Source organism: Cibotium barometz, chromosome 3 (genome assembly GCF_041138505.1).
Source record: "Cibotium barometz isolate CiBa-2024 chromosome 3, ASM4113850v1, whole genome shotgun sequence".
NCBI classification, from domain to species: domain Eukaryota; kingdom Viridiplantae; phylum Streptophyta; class Polypodiopsida; order Cyatheales; family Cibotiaceae; genus Cibotium; species Cibotium barometz.
Window position 1 is genome coordinate 15,488,655 of NC_141048.1, and position 15,374 is coordinate 15,504,028.

At 49.5% G+C, this 15,374-nt stretch overlaps 1 protein-coding gene across 1 annotated transcript in view; it reads right to left on the bottom strand.

Moving 5' to 3' along the window:
* LOC147639753 (uncharacterized) overlaps positions 1–15,374 on the bottom strand; it is a 175,948-nt gene that overhangs the window by 81,626 nt on the left and 78,948 nt on the right. Inside the window, exons 8-9 of the mRNA XM_086773555.1 lie at positions 6,755–6,841; positions 6,455–6,634 (exon numbers count right to left, since the gene is read on the bottom strand). Coding sequence (XP_086629681.1) covers positions 6,455–6,634; positions 6,755–6,841 — 267 coding nt within the window. The remainder of the gene's footprint in view (positions 1–6,454; positions 6,635–6,754; positions 6,842–15,374) is intronic.

Below are 15,374 nucleotides of genomic sequence, written 5' to 3' on the forward strand. Positions count from 1 at the left end.
TGGTGGAGGTGCCACAGACCGCGGCCTCAGTGGTTGCTCGGGCAGCAGACCCCCGGCCATTCGTGTTGTGGTTCCGTCACCAGAGTCCCTCCCGAAGACGATCCTCCTCCCTTGTCTTTTCTGGAGGACATCTGATACAGCGCGTGGAGTATTCGGGGCCTCCCCGGCCAGTATTTCATATGTCGGGAGATGGGCCATCTCGCACGCGCATGCCCCCGCAAGGGGGTTCATCCTTCACGCTATGCGGCCTCTGGACCCACTGCAGGAGACCCGAGAGGTGGCCATCCACCTCCGAGACCGGACATCCCTGGCTCGCCACAGCGGGCACCACCATCGGACGAGCAGGCTCCAGCGGAGAACGCCGCGCAGACCCAGGAGACTGGCGGCTGGCAGGAGGTTCGCCGGCGGAAACGCCCGGCCTGCAGGGACCGTCGCAGACGCCAGCAGGCAGCACAGGTTGGCGGACAGGCTGGTGGACAGGCGACTCCGGCTGGCGTACAGGCACCTACCCGCATTTATGCTCCAGTCAGGGATAGGCGGCCTGCAGGTCCCACCCCGATGGACGAGGATTCAGACTCAGTGCCCGTTGTTGAGGCCGATGGTGGAGCCTCTCACGTGGAGACACCACTCCCGCCTCCCCCCCCGGGGGGCCCCGCCCCCTCCTTGGAGCAGTTTCCTGAGGATCCCCGGCCGCTCTCTGCGACCCCCGGTTCCCCTCCCCCCCACCCGGAGAGCACTCTTTCCTCCCCCTCCTCCCCCCCCCCCCCGCCCCCCCCCTCCCTCCTCCCCCTGCGGCCCCCCCTGACTCCTATCCTCTGGCAGATGCCTTTCCATCCTCCACTCGCTCCCCCCCCTCCTCGCCGCGAGCCCCCATCCCCCCTTCGGCCTCTCCAGGATATTTCGCCAGACCACCCGCTGCCCCGGGGCAGCGCAGCGGGGTAGGCCAGAGTTCAGTCCAGCGGCTGTTTCACCGCCTCTCCGGGCCGGTGGAGATGGCAATCCTAGCTTCGCCCGCCACAGAGTTCTCTCCAGCCTCCCCGGGGGGGCCCCCACGAGTGATGGGGCTTCCAGTGGATTACAGTTTTTTCAGGTGCCTCCAGCTGGATGCTGGCCCATTCGAGACACTGGTCGCGCCCTTGCGAGTTTGCGTGGTGTGCCATCCCTCTCGTTCTCCTTCAGTGGTGAGCAGCATGGTGGCCTTCTCCTTTCCTCTCAGCGTTGCCCCAGACACAGCATGGGACTGCAACTCTGTAGAGGAAGTTCTTCGTGACCAGATACTGGAGTTTTCTCACCACTTCAGTGACTTGGGGCTCACAGACTTATTGCAGACCCGACTACACTCAGCCCGCATGAGCCTGTTTGGTATAGGAGATTGGCGGGTGGATCCGGTCCACACATCAGTTGAGGCGGTGCTATTGATTCTCCTCCATGCCGCCCCGAGGGTGAAGCCTACCTTTCGATATTTATATGCAGAGGAGTGGTCTCACGCCTATGCTCTGGACAGGGCGAAGGCGGAGTGGAGTTGGACACAGACTCAGGTCACCCTCTTTCTGGAGAGACTCCGCACCCGGACAGACAGTGACTACTCTCCTTCCAAGCCGGCGCCCAAGACTCACAGAGTGGAGGGCAGATCATCCGGACCGGCTGAGAGGGGTGAGCCAGTGGTGGCTGCTTCACTTGCCACAGCTCATCCATGAGGATCCTCTCATGGAACATCCAGGGTCTCGGTGGACGTCGCTGCTACATTGGTCGGGGCAGACTTCGCCAGGAGATCCAGAGGGCTCTCGTTGGAGGACCCATAGATATCCTCTTCATCCAGGAGCACCACCTTTCTGCCGGGCGTACCCGCACCTGCGGGAAGATCTTGCCAGGCAGGAGTCACACTTTTTGGTCCCCGGCATATGGCCCCCAGGGGAATCAGGGCGGAGTATGCATTTCAGTCAGCGAGCAGCTTCTTTCCGAGGTTGTGGACTCTGTCACCCTGGTTCAGGGTCGCGCGCAGTGGATCATCCTTCGGGTTGGGGAAGATCGCATTGGCTTCCTCAACTTCTACGCCCCTAACGGGGCATCCGGGAGAGCTGAGTTCTGGAGCACCATTAGGCAATCCCTCCCCTTGGCAGACCACTGGTGCCTAGGAGGGGATTGCAACATGCTGGAGGATGCAGAGGACAGGCTGGGGGGCAGCCAGGAGACCATTCATGGGCCAGAGCTCGCTGCCTGGGAGGAGCTTGTGCTACAGGTGAGAGGCCAGGATCCGTGGACTCTCCCGGAGTTTGGCAGGTTGCAGGGGAGTCTCTCTTTCTCGCGCTCGGATAGACGGGCCACAGGAGTTAACCTCTCTCGCATCGACAGGTTCTACATTGATGAGTGGGCTTGTGATAGAGGTGGCACCGTGGGCATACTTGCAGGCTCCTCGCTTTCAGACCACTTCCCAGTGCTTCTCCAGATTGAGGACCCTACGAGAGGAGAGCGGGGCCAGAGCGTCCGGATTCCAGATTGCCTCATAGAGGAGCCTGAGATCGCGATCAGAGTTGAGCAGGTCTGGCAGGAGCTGCAGTTCAGGAGAGGATCGGCAGCCAGTGATCTTGCCAGTGGCTTGCAGGAGATCAGTCGGATGCTCAGACTGGCTGCCTTGGACCGTCTGGAGGCCTTCAGAGAGCAGGAGAGGAGCCTACGGAGGAGTCTAGCATCCCTTCAGAGACTCTAGGAGAGAGATCCTCTGAGCCCCTGGATCTCAGAGCAGATGGAGACAGCCCGCACTGAGATCAGATCCATCGAGGAGAGGCGGGTGGAGTTTCGATTCCATGCTCGGGCTTCTTTTTGGACTCACGCTGGAGACAGAGTGACTCGGGATTTCTTTGAGGCGAATGGGCCTCGATTCAGACGAGAGGGTCTCAGGCGGCTTCGCCAGGCTGATGGCCAGGTTGTGGTGGATCCCCCCAGGGTTCGGGCGATAGCCACAGATTTTTACAGGGATCTTCTCTCTGCTGAGCCAGCAGACGACAGGGTGAGAGAGGCTAGGGAGGCGGTCTGGAGCTTCACGAGACCGGTTGTGCTGGTCCATTTGCAGCACTCCCTTCTCTCCCCTTTCTCGGATACGGAACTGGAGGAGGCTCTGCAGGCATTACCTCGGGGCAAATGCCCAGGAGAGGACGGTCTCTCAGTGGCTTTCTTCCAGAGATACTGGGGCCTCCTTCATAGGGGCTTCAGATTGGCACTCCAGGAGATTATGGAGACGGGAGTCATGCCGGACAGCATGGCAGAGGGGTTGATCCACTTGATCCCCAAAGAGGGAGGAGACAGACTGGAGATTAGACAGTGGAGACCGATCACCTTGCTAGGCACGGCCTACAAGGTCCTAGCTAAGGCGATCAGCAGGCGGCTTCAGCCTCACCTTCCGGACATCATCCACTCCACGCAGACAGGCTTCATTCAGGATAGGAGCATTTTGGATAACATTTTCTCTTTCTGGGAGGCTACGGCTTTGGCTAGATTTCGACAGGAGGATCTGGCGGTGCTCCTTCTCGACTTTGAGAAGGCATATGATCGGGTGGACTGGGCCTTTCTGGAAGGCACTATGGAGAGGATGGGCTTCCCCCCTCAGTGGATTCGTGGGGTCTCTGCACTCTACACTTCGGCTCATAGCCAGGTGTGCTGATACAGGGCGTGTGCGGAGAGAGGTTCCAGCTCTCGCGCTCGGTGCGGCAGGGGTGCCCCTTGGCGCCCTTTCTTTTTCTTTTTGTGGCGGAGGCCATGAGCACCTTCTTGACGGCACAGGACACAGGTTTGAGGGGCCTCCAGCTTCCCATCCGCACCTCGGAGGAGCTCCTAGACTCGGAGTTTGCGGACGACACTGCTGTCTATCTTCAGGGAGGTGAGGAGAACCTCCGCCGCTTCGCCTCAGCCATGGACAGGTTTTGCAGAGCTTCGGGCGCTTTGATCAACTGGCACAAGTCGTGTGGGCCGTGGGTCAGTTCTATGCCCCCCCCGACTTGGAGGCCAGTTGATGGTTTTCAGTGGCTGCCCCCCGGCACTACAGTGCGTTATTTGGGATGCTATGTGGGCATTGATATATCTCCGGAGCAGCAGATAGCCCCCCTTCTTCTGAGTATTCGGAAGAAGCTTCTGTATTGGAGTACCGCTCGTTTATCTCTGGCTGGCCGAGTAGTTGTGGCCAACCAGGTTCTGCTCGCTACCATGTGGTACATCACTTCTTGCTGGGCCTTCTCTCGGGCGTGCATTGGCCAGGTGCAGAGGCTAATCAGGAACTTTCTTTGGTCCGGAGGCGACGGGCGACCCGCCAGGGCCAAGGTGGCATGGGCTGTGATCACTCAGCCGAGGGAGAGAGGCGGCCTGGGCATTGTAGATCCTATTTGCCAAAGTCGTGCTTTGCTTGGCAAGTTGGTAGTTCGTGGTCTCCTGCCAGGCGCTGAGCCGTGGAAGGAGTTTCTTGTTTCCAGGATGCTCAGCCGCACTCCTTCTCTTAGCGGCCCCTGGACCCCCAGCATCAGGTGGATCTTTACGGAGCAGCGATCCAGAGGAGTGGGCCTTGGCTTCGAGGAGCGTTTTGCAGCCAGCCTTCTGAGGGCTTGGGCGCATCTGAGGCCGTCCCTTTTCCAGACTCCCCCGGGCACCGATGAGGAACGCTTGCGGCAGCCATTGATCTGGAACCCCTTGATTCGACTTCCCAGTGGCCATATGGTTGGCTCGCGGTCTCACGTGTCGTGGGGCCCGTTGAGCTCCGGCCCGGCCCAGTCCCTAGACGACTGGATATGTTTTCAGCAGTTGCCTCCAGAGGTTCAGGAGAGGAGGCTCAGTGGGATGAGGGGCAGAGAGTTGATGAGACAGGACATTGAGGCGGCCATCCCCCGGGAGTGGCGGACCCCAGTACAGGACCCTCCACCTCCACAGTGGATGGGTGTCTTTACTCAGCATGAGATCCTTCTAGCGGTCTGCGGCACAGCGGAGAGCGTCTCCCCACTCACTTTCGAGGTGGGAGAGGGTGGCCAGCTCCAGAGGACACGACTGGATTTGGATGGGCTCCAGGGTTGTATTCTTCAGAGGGTACGGGTGGTCGGCTTTCATCAGAGGCAGTGGTATGTAGACCCCTCACCGGCCTCGATAGGGGAGGACTGCTCTTGGAGATTATGGGCGTGGGACAGCAGGCCCCTTATTCGCCTCCAGTGGGATCCAGGTGAGTGGTTTTGGCGAGATCCCTACTCGGCCCCTACCAGCCCTGCCATCCCCTTCTTTCAATACACAGCGAGGCTGGGGCGGCGGATTCAGAGACACAGGATAGCGAGCACCCCGGCAGCGGCCGAGCATTGGCGGCGACAGGGGCTCTCTCCTGCCTTTCTTAGGGACTTCTGGCAGCGCCTTTGGGCCAGTTTTCAGCCCCGGAAGGTGACGCTTTTTCTCTGGCTCACAGCGCATAGAGGATTGGCTGTGGGGGCTTGGCTAGCTTTAGGCAGACACCCAGCGTCCTGCCCTCGGTGCGGCCATGCACAGGAGTCACAGCGGCACTGCTTATGGGATTGCCCACAGGCATAGCAGGTCTGGCAGCGCGCTCTCAGGATGGTTTTTGCAGGCTCACCAGGTGAGATGTTGGTGACGTGGGGTGCGGTGGCTTGGGCCACGGACAGCGGCCCTGCACTTGGATATGAGGACGTCCCTGGCAGTGTGACCATCCAGGTCTCTGACAGGGCGATGGCGGTGGTTCCGACACCAGACTTCTCTTCGGCAGCCTCTCAGGAGGGGGTCGGGCAGAGATGGGAGATGATCAGCAGCATGACGGCTTGGCACATATGGAGAGCCCGATGCAGGGAGGCCATTGACCACCAGGCGACCCCACCGGCGGAGGTCATACAGGCCCTCTGGGTGGACATCATTCACACCTTGAGAGGACACTGGGGGAAACTCCAGGGCGACTCGGATCGCATGAGAGGGCGCCGCAAGGCTTTCCTCCGCACTTGGCAGCCTGGTCCTTTCCTCACCGCCGCGAGGGACGAGGATGTCACTTGGCACTATAGACCGCCAGTTTGGCTTTTCTCACCTCCATCATGTATTACTAGGTAGCCCCCCCCAGAGAGCGGCCAGCCACGGGGGGGTGCTCAGGTGTTCATTGTGTTTTTTATCCCTCCTTGCAAGGTGAGCTTTGTAGCCATATGGCGTTTTCTCATTAACTAATAGAAGGATCGTTTTTCCAAAAAAAAAAAAAAAAAAAAAAGGGACTCAATGGATTGAGGAAACTGTAGGACTATCATGATTCATGATTCCTCATCACACCATGGCAAAAAAAAAAAATGTATCAGACTGGAATTTGTTATTTAAAAGTTTTGTCTTTACAAAAGGAGAACTTGATCTCATGTCAAAGAATCAAAAGAACTACTGCATGATTATTAGGTTTATCCTAGAGAAAGCAAAAAAGAAATAAGCTCAATGGAACGGGACTCACTAAACGATACTCTCGGACAAGCTCTGTGATAGTAGAGCGAACAACAGGGCCATGTATGGGACACAATGCTGATGTAACCAGAAGCCCTTCTGATTTTCGATCTTTTGCAAAGCCTGCTGCCTTGTTGATGGGTAAATTCAATGCTGTGAGCACTGTTGAGAGTATATATCTTACATCTGCCTAACAAAGGCAACCACAAAAATCAGTTTTTCTATCAAGAGATAAAATGACAATTATCTTTCAGACCATTTGTAAATTAAAAAAAATCAAAAGACGTACAAAGAATTGACAACATCACACCTTTATGATGTCGATTCCAGTCTTTCCTGAATAGCTTGGTTTAGCAAATTGTGAAACTATCGGCAATCTATCTAGTGCAGCTCCAGCCTAAATGCAAACAAATACAAAAAACATGTTAAATTGTAAGGACTTCTTAGTCTAATGATATTCTAGAAGCCATGAATAGAGACTTAGTACTTATAAGTACAGACAAATAGAGTGAAAAGTTGTGTGTTGTTGCATTGAGACGGGGGGCCATTCTTAAATAGGGCCCAAAGAGGTACAATTGAAGAGTCACATCCTGAATGCAAGGGCACGACTCTTGATCAACTAGAACATTTGTGTCTTTAGGGCAAAGGGTCATATCCTTTGGATAGGACATGCCTCTTCATAATAACAATGGAACACAACCCTTGAACCGCTCTCTTCACTAATAATTAAGATTAGAGAGATGACATTCCCTCGCACTTTGAATAAGATCCAGGATCGTGTAAGAAACTGCTATTGACGAAAGAACTCTTGAAGTAATTCCGGGTACTATTTTAGATCTTCATCACTCTCCAAAGGCCAATCTGAATCGTCCTAATCTTTCCATTGTACCAAGAATTCTGTAATAATCTCCTATCGAGTTTCTTTCTGTCGAACATCAAGAATCTTCTTTCAAATCAAAATCATATGTTCATCTTCAATCTCTGGGACATAATCTCACACGTCTGGTAAAGTAGAATCTCCTTGAACAAATTTCTTGATCCATGATATGTGAAAAGTAGGATCAATCTTTCCCCACCCATGAAGATCGTTGTCATGTGCATGAAAATGCCATGGACATTCTCAGAGCTAATCCAGAAGGGGCAGCCAAGAAATAGACCATTAAAGCTAGGATTTGGAGCACAAGGTGCAGAAAGAGGCTAGTTTGGACTTGGAGAGGAACTGGAGAATCTGTCGGCTGCAAGAGAAGGACTGTCGGCTGCAAGCATGTCAGGCGCATCATTTATGATGGATATATGGTCCAGTCAGCCACCTCTCCATGAAGTCCAAGAGGCATATAAATAGCAAGTTTGCTCATTGTTCTATTCATTCATTCCTTTATGGAATGGGCCCTTAGGGTCCTTAGAGTAGGACTAGATTTTGGTGTTTTATCACCTTTTGTATGAGGCAGCCTAGGGCTGCAGAGTTAGGTACCTTTTTGTACCATATAAAATATACTGAATTTCCAGCCATATCTCTCTCTCTCTTCTCTCCCTTCTGTCTACATTTTTGCATCAACAGGTTCTCAGTGGTGTTTAGGACTGAAAGAAGACTCCCAAAGCTTCCGTGTGTTACAATGGTAAACCCAACTTATAACTCAAAGGAGAATTCTTCTTAAACAATTCGAAAAGGACCATACTAACGTGGTCGTAACTTTGGAAAAATGATTTCACTATTTTATACCGATGAGGAGTGACAAGCAAAAGAACCATATCACCTTCTTGAAATTCATCATATCATAGATTTCAGTTAGCTATTTGTTGATACTATTCCTAAACTCCAATCATCTGATCTCGACCTTGAAGAAGAATGTCTTGCATTTCTTGAAGTAACTGATATGCTAATATCACCTTGTGTTGAAGAACAAAGTTGGATGGCACAACTGGTGTATGAGGTCATATGTGGCTTGAAAAGGAGTCATACCAATTGCTATATGATGAGAATTGTTATAAGCAAATTCCATCAATGGTAGATAATCTTCCCCAAATGCTAAGAGAGACTAAATATAATGTCTGAGCATCTCTTCCAAAATTTGATTAACCCTTTCAATCTATTAATCTGTCTGTGGATCATATGCTAAACTAAATGATGAATTTGTGCTAAGCGACTTGGAAAGTGAAGTCCAAAAATATCCTGTAAGCTTAGGATCTCAATCTGAAATAATGGACTTTGGCAATCCATGTATCTTCCAAATATACTGAAGAAATAATGAAGCAATATCTAGAGCTTGAGTAGTCTTCTTGCATGGTATAAAATGTGCAATTTTGGAGAATATGTCGACCATCACCATTATCTGTGTATTACCTTTTGAAGAACAAGATAAAGAGGTAATAAAAATCCATACTAATATTTTCTTGTCATTCATTTAGTACCGGAAGTGGGAGACCAGATGGAACTTCTCTACTGGCTTTCATTTGCAAGAAACATGCTCTAACAAACTTTATAACATCTTGCTTTATCCGAGGTCAATATTAGGAAGCTGTCAACAACCTATAAGTCTTGCTGATACCAACATGTGCTGAATAAGGAACCTCATGATGTTCCTTTACTAAAAGTTTGTGCACACTTAACATTATGAGGGACACAAATCCATTAGGGAGAGAATAAGCTACATAAACCAAATCAGAAGGACTAGACTGTGGAGTCGTAATCACTCAAAAAGCATTTGCAAAGTCTCGATTGTCTGCATATTGATCTATAAAGGTTGCTGGAATGTCTATTTGAACTACTGAAATAGCCATTGGTAAGGCCTGAGGCATTCTGCAAGAGTGCAACCACATTAGAAAGACCAGGAACATATTCAATAGCCAAATGGAAGCTTGCCAAATACTCCACGCATCTGCCTTGTCATCCATTCATGACTGATTGAGTGAAAATATACTTCAGGGAATGGTGATATGTCTTCACAACAAAATCAGCTCCTAAAAGATAGAGTTTGCAAGCATGATAAGCATAAACAATTGCCAAGAACACCTTATCATACACTTGATAACACCATTGGATTGTTGAATGCTTATCATAGTGGCACCCGGTTCGCGCACTACCCAAGAAGTACGATTCGGTACGGTCGATACGTACGCTACGGTGGCGGTACGGTCGACTGGGATTCGACCGTTTTTTGGCCCTTATTTTTTCTAATCGTTTTTTTTGGCGCTGTTTTTGACTATTTTTTTCACCATTTTTTGACCGTTTTGGGTGCCATTTTGACCGTTTGAAGAGCCATTTCTTGGGCGTTTTTGGGAATGTTTTAGGCTTTAGCCTTTGCTTAAGCCTCATTCTATTATCTATATAATATCCCCTCCCCTAACCCCATCCTCACAAGTGCTCATTGCTCAACCCTCCTCTCACAAGTGCTCATTGCTCAAGTCTATCCTCTCCCTTGAGCTCTCCTTCAAGGCTCAAGCCTCTCTCCCCTCTAGACTCTCTCAATCATCTCCCTCTTCCTCCACCGTATTTTTTAATTTTTAAGTATTTTTTAAATGGACCGTACCTCCACCGTATTTTTATTTTCAAAATTTACTGGTGCGTTCCTAGACCATTTTTGAACGTACCATACCGAATCGAACTTTTCGTACCTGACAACTATGATGCTTATGAATGTGAAAAGCGATGGCTCGGCCTTGTTGCATAAAAATTGTGCCAGTTCGATGTCCAATGCATCTGTCATGACCTCAAAAGGAAGATTGCGATCTGCTATTGCCATTATTGGGGTTGTTGTTAACACAACCTTTAGCTTATCAAAGGTGTGAGAAGCACCATCTGTCCATTGAAAAGTAGACGTTGACTTTAAAACCTCTCTAAATCTACGAAAACTTGCCAATGAGGTGATAGCTCAAGTGGTGAAGGTATTTGAGTAAGACCCGGAGGTCTTGGGTTCAAAACCCCACAAGGTTTTCCTCAATGGCATCGCCTACTACAGGCGGATAAAATGTGCCTAACGGGTGGTGAAAAATAGTAACTTTGGGAGGATCTTGGACCTAAGGCTACTCGCCATGGGCGCCGCGGGGGGCCGCCGGGGGGGGGGGGGGGGGGGGGGGGGGGGGGGGGGGGGGGGGGGATCTTTGAAAACTTATAAATTTTGTATGATAAAGCTTGGTGAGACCCGAGAATGATCTGATCTTCCTCTTCGGCATCGCCTACGGGCGGATAAAATGTGCCTAACGGGTAGTGAAGAATAGTAACTATGGGAGGATCTTGGGCCGAATACTAGTTGCGGGGGATGAATCTCTGAGACCCAAGAATGATCTGATTATAAATATTATGCAGTGTCACCCAAACCTTAATAACCCAAATCTTCTTAGAATCAACAAAAAAGACATCAGTTGAAATTATGTGCCCAAGGCACTCCAATGATGCCTTGAAAATTGCACTTTTAGAGGATTTATAAAAAGTGTATTGTCGCCCAAAATATCTAAAAACCTTGGTATAGATGCCTTTTGTGTTCATCGGTTGAAGAACTAAAAACCACAATATCGTCAAGAAATCACCAACTTCTCCAGAAATGATCGGAAAAGGTCATTCGTGAGACTCATAAAAGTCCTCGTGACATCAATTAACCCGAAAGACATGACCAAATACTCATAATATTAGTTCATACTTCATGCGAAAGGTGGCCTTGTATTCATCACTTCACGAATACACATGTCACGTGCACCCATGCATTGTGGTACACGGTGATAAACTAGCTCATCAACAAAAGATTCATGTACAGAAGTAGGGCTTTTTAGGATCAGTCTCCTAGCCTTAGAGTGTCAGGTCAGTCCTCTTAATCCAATGTGGAGAATTCAGCAAGCATTCATCATTCAGGAGCATGTAGAGGTCAGCCCTAGAAATAGTTGCATTAGGAGACTGTAGTTGCATCTCATGTAGAAGGGGACCAGCCCTAAGGCCAGCCCCAAGGCAGCCCAAGTGATGGCTAGCCTTGCAAGGGGCAGTCAAGCCCCTAGCCATGCTCACAAGACCCAGTCGGCAGCCCTTCATGGGCTTGCGGAATCAGTCGGCCAGGCCAGATTGGTTCAGCCAGCAGCCCCACCAGCCCCACCAGCCTGAGTCCTGACCATGTATACTACCAGCCAACTCAGCATTAGATGCTAGTCGGGTTCAGTTGCACCAGCCGACTGAGCATTTAAGGCATTTAATGCCATTTTGCAGCAATCATGAACAGCCCTGCAGGCCGACAGCCTCTACAGGCAGCCGACTAGCACTCACCAAGGCAAGAGCAAATTCAGTCCCAAAACATTCATTCAGAAATTCAGAGATCAACATCAGCACTCAAGTATGTATGCTTAGGCCTGTGCCTGTGCATACTTTCAGCCTATTTGTGCTCTCAGCCCAAGGCATAGAAGCTCGGTCCCTTCAAGAGTTTGCAGCACACCTTCCCTCAGTCCTCCGGCTGGTGTATTACTCTCGAAGATAGCTTCACAAAAGCCTAAAGCTTATGCACAGTTCTGCCCAGCATTTGGTCGCTTTGTCCTTGCATTTGGCGGTCAGTCAGTCAGTTTGTCCACTCAGTCTTGTGGACACAGTTCAGCTTGTTTACAGTTCTCCAGAAGACGAAATAAAGCAAATACTCTTGCTTGCCGGAGGGGGCACTTCAATGCGTAATTCGGGACCCCATCTCGTGTCGACTCTACTACATCTATTTTAAGTTTCATGTATGTTGTTTTAAAGGATTGCTAAACTCACTACACTCAGGTTTAAAGAAAAGGCCCCATTGTTTCACACGGTCCTAGCTCAAAGCATGCTACATTGGTATCAGAGCTTGGGACGTGATTCAACCAGGCAACCTAGGGTGAGGACATCCGTTGGATGGTAAAGCTAAGATCGAGAAAAACCACTCACCCATCCACAGGAAGACAAATTGGATGGCACGAACTACTCCTTGTGGAGTTTTATGCTGAAAAATGTGCTTGTGGCAAAAGGTGTTTGGGATTTTGTTAGTGGTGATGAACCACGTCCAGGTCCATTGGCTCCAGAGACTCCTCCCCAAGGGGGTGCTCGTGGACGAGGACAACAGGTACAGGCTCCAGGACAGCCACTGCCTGTTCAGAGAACAAATGCTCAAAAGACATGGGATGCCAGGGATGCACAAGCTTTGTCACTCATTGCATTGTCAGTTCAGAGGTCTATTATACCTCATATTCGTTCAGCTGGCTCTTCACAGAATGCATGGGTGACTTTGGAGCAGATGTATGCTGCTCGTAATGAGGCTAGGATCTCATTTTTGAAAAGAGAGCTGGAAAATCAGAAAATGAATGAAGGAGATGATATGTCTAGCCACTTAAACAAGCTGCAGGATTTGAGAGAGCAACTCATCAATGTGGATGAGATTATTCCTGAGACACAGCTTGTGTCCACCATCTTGCACTCTTTGCCAAGATCTTACTTGGCTTTCCATACCTCTTTGAACCTCAGCATGAGGAATGCTGTTGAACCCCTCAAGTATCAGGAACTTGTTGCTCTCTTACTACAAGAGGAGCAAATGAGGAAGAATATGAATATGAACACAAATGCTGAACAAGCATTTACTACAGGTCAAAAGGGGAAAGGGAAATCTCAGCCAAAGAGTGCAAATCAAAATTCAGGTGATGGTGGTTCTTCACAGGATACCAAGAAAGGTGATGGACAGCCCAAGAAGAAGGGCAAATGTCATTACTGTAAGAAGCCAGGTCACTACATCACGGAATGTAGGAAGAGGATTGCCAAAGAGAAGGCAAAGGAAGCTGGGATGTCTGTTAATGATGCTCCTAAAGCTCCTCCAGAGACTGCTTCTTTTGTTGAGGACAGGGATTACTGTTTTTTTACATGCAGCTATGATGCCTCTTGGTCTTCACAGGCACTCAGTTTGACAGAGCATGCATGTACTTGGTATTTTGATAGTGGTGCCTCAAAGCATATCACATCTCACAGGGATTTGTTTAGTCATGTTGGCCCTGCCCCTGTTGGCAAAACTGTTCAGTGTGCCAACAATGCTTCATATCCAGTGTGTGGCATTGGGGAGATTCAGCTTACAGCCATTGATGGCTCCATTCTCCGCCTTACAGATGCCTTATATGTACCAGGGATAAAGAAGAATTTGTTGTCCATTTCTTCTTTAGCACATTGTGGAATGCAAGTCCACTTTGATGATGATAAATGCATGGTCAGAGACAAAGCAAATGCCTTGACCTTGATGCTTACTGGTACATTATGTCATGGACTTTATGAGTTGGATGCATTTCAGCCAGTGGATCAGTCTGCTTATCATGCATTCACTCTTACTCCAGCTATGGTTGATGCGGAGTTATGGCATGCTCGCATGGGGCATGTAAATTTTGGTAGTCTTATGCTTATGTAGCGACATAATATGTTTACAGATCTTCCTCTCATGGAGAAGCCTCCAGATCACATTTGTGAAGGATGTATTTTGGGAAAAATGCACAGGTTTTCCTTCCCACGTGATCAGGCTCTAAGAGCAACTGCAAAGTTGCAACTTATACACAGTGATCTTTGTGGTCCCATGCAGACAAAGTCATTAGGTGGTTGCTTTTATTTTGCAACATTTATTGATGACTTCTCTCGTATATGCTGGGTCTATCCTTTGACACAGAAATCACAGGTATATGATGCATTTTTGGCCTTTGTAGCACTTGCTGAGACAGAGTCAGGATGCAAGGTGAAGACTCTCCGTTCTGACCGAGGGGGGGAATATATGTCACATGTGCTGAATTCCTTTCTTGGGAGTAGAGGTATAAAACATCAGTATACTACTCCTTACACTCCACAGCAGAATGGGGTTGCAGAAAGGAAAAATCGGTCACTCATGGAGATGGCCAGATGTATGCTAAAGGCAAAAAGACTACCACATATCTTTTGGGTGGAAGCAGTAATGTGTGCTTGTCATATTTTGAATCGATGTCCCACAAAGGCATTGGTTTCTATTACTCCTTTTGAGGCTTGGCATGGCCGCAAGCCTTCTGTATCGCATTTTCGTATCTTTGGGTGCCTTGCATATGCACACATACCCAAAGAGTTGAGGAGGAAGCTTGATGATAAAGCCACAAAATGCATTTTTGTTGGGTATAGCCGTGAGAGCAAGGGCTACAGGTTATATGACCCACTATCCAGGAAGATATTCATCAGTCGGGATGTGATTTTTGATGAAAAATCAGAATTATCCATGGCTGGTTATGAGGCAAATCAGGCTGAAAATGATGTTTTTGAAGGTCTACTACCCATGGAGTTTCATTCTACAGTTGGTGATCCAACTCATGAGGGTACTGGACAGCCAGCAAATGATGTAGGTGGTGCAGAAATTCAGCAGCCAAATGAGCCAGAAGCTGAACCAAATATGGGACAGCAGGCACCACAGGTCAGACATATACCTAGATGGTATTTGAGGACATTACAGGACAGCCATTTAGAGGGTCCTCTTGCTGGTCATACTCGTAGGGAGACAAGGACCAATGAGCATGCACACATCATGGATTTGAATCTGGTTATGGCAGCCAGTTTACAGGATGATGATGAGCCTGATTCATTTGTGGATGCACGAGATAATGTGCATTGGAACAAAGCCATGCAGGATGAGATTGATTCTATTAAAAAGAATCAAACATGGGATTTGGTTGATCTGCCCAAAGGCAAGAAAGCCATTGGTACTAAATGGGTCTATAAGTTGAAAAGACATGCAGATGGATCCATTGACAGGTATAAAGCCCGTCTAGTTGCAAAGGGCTATGCACAGAAGAAGGGCATTGATTATGAGGAGACATTTGCTCCTACATCCCGTATGTCGACACTTAGGTGTGTCATTGCATTGGCTGCACATCGTGGTTGGGTGTTCACCAGTTGGACATAAAGACTGCATTCCTACATGGGGACCTCGAGGAGGAAGTCTATGTATTTCAGCCCA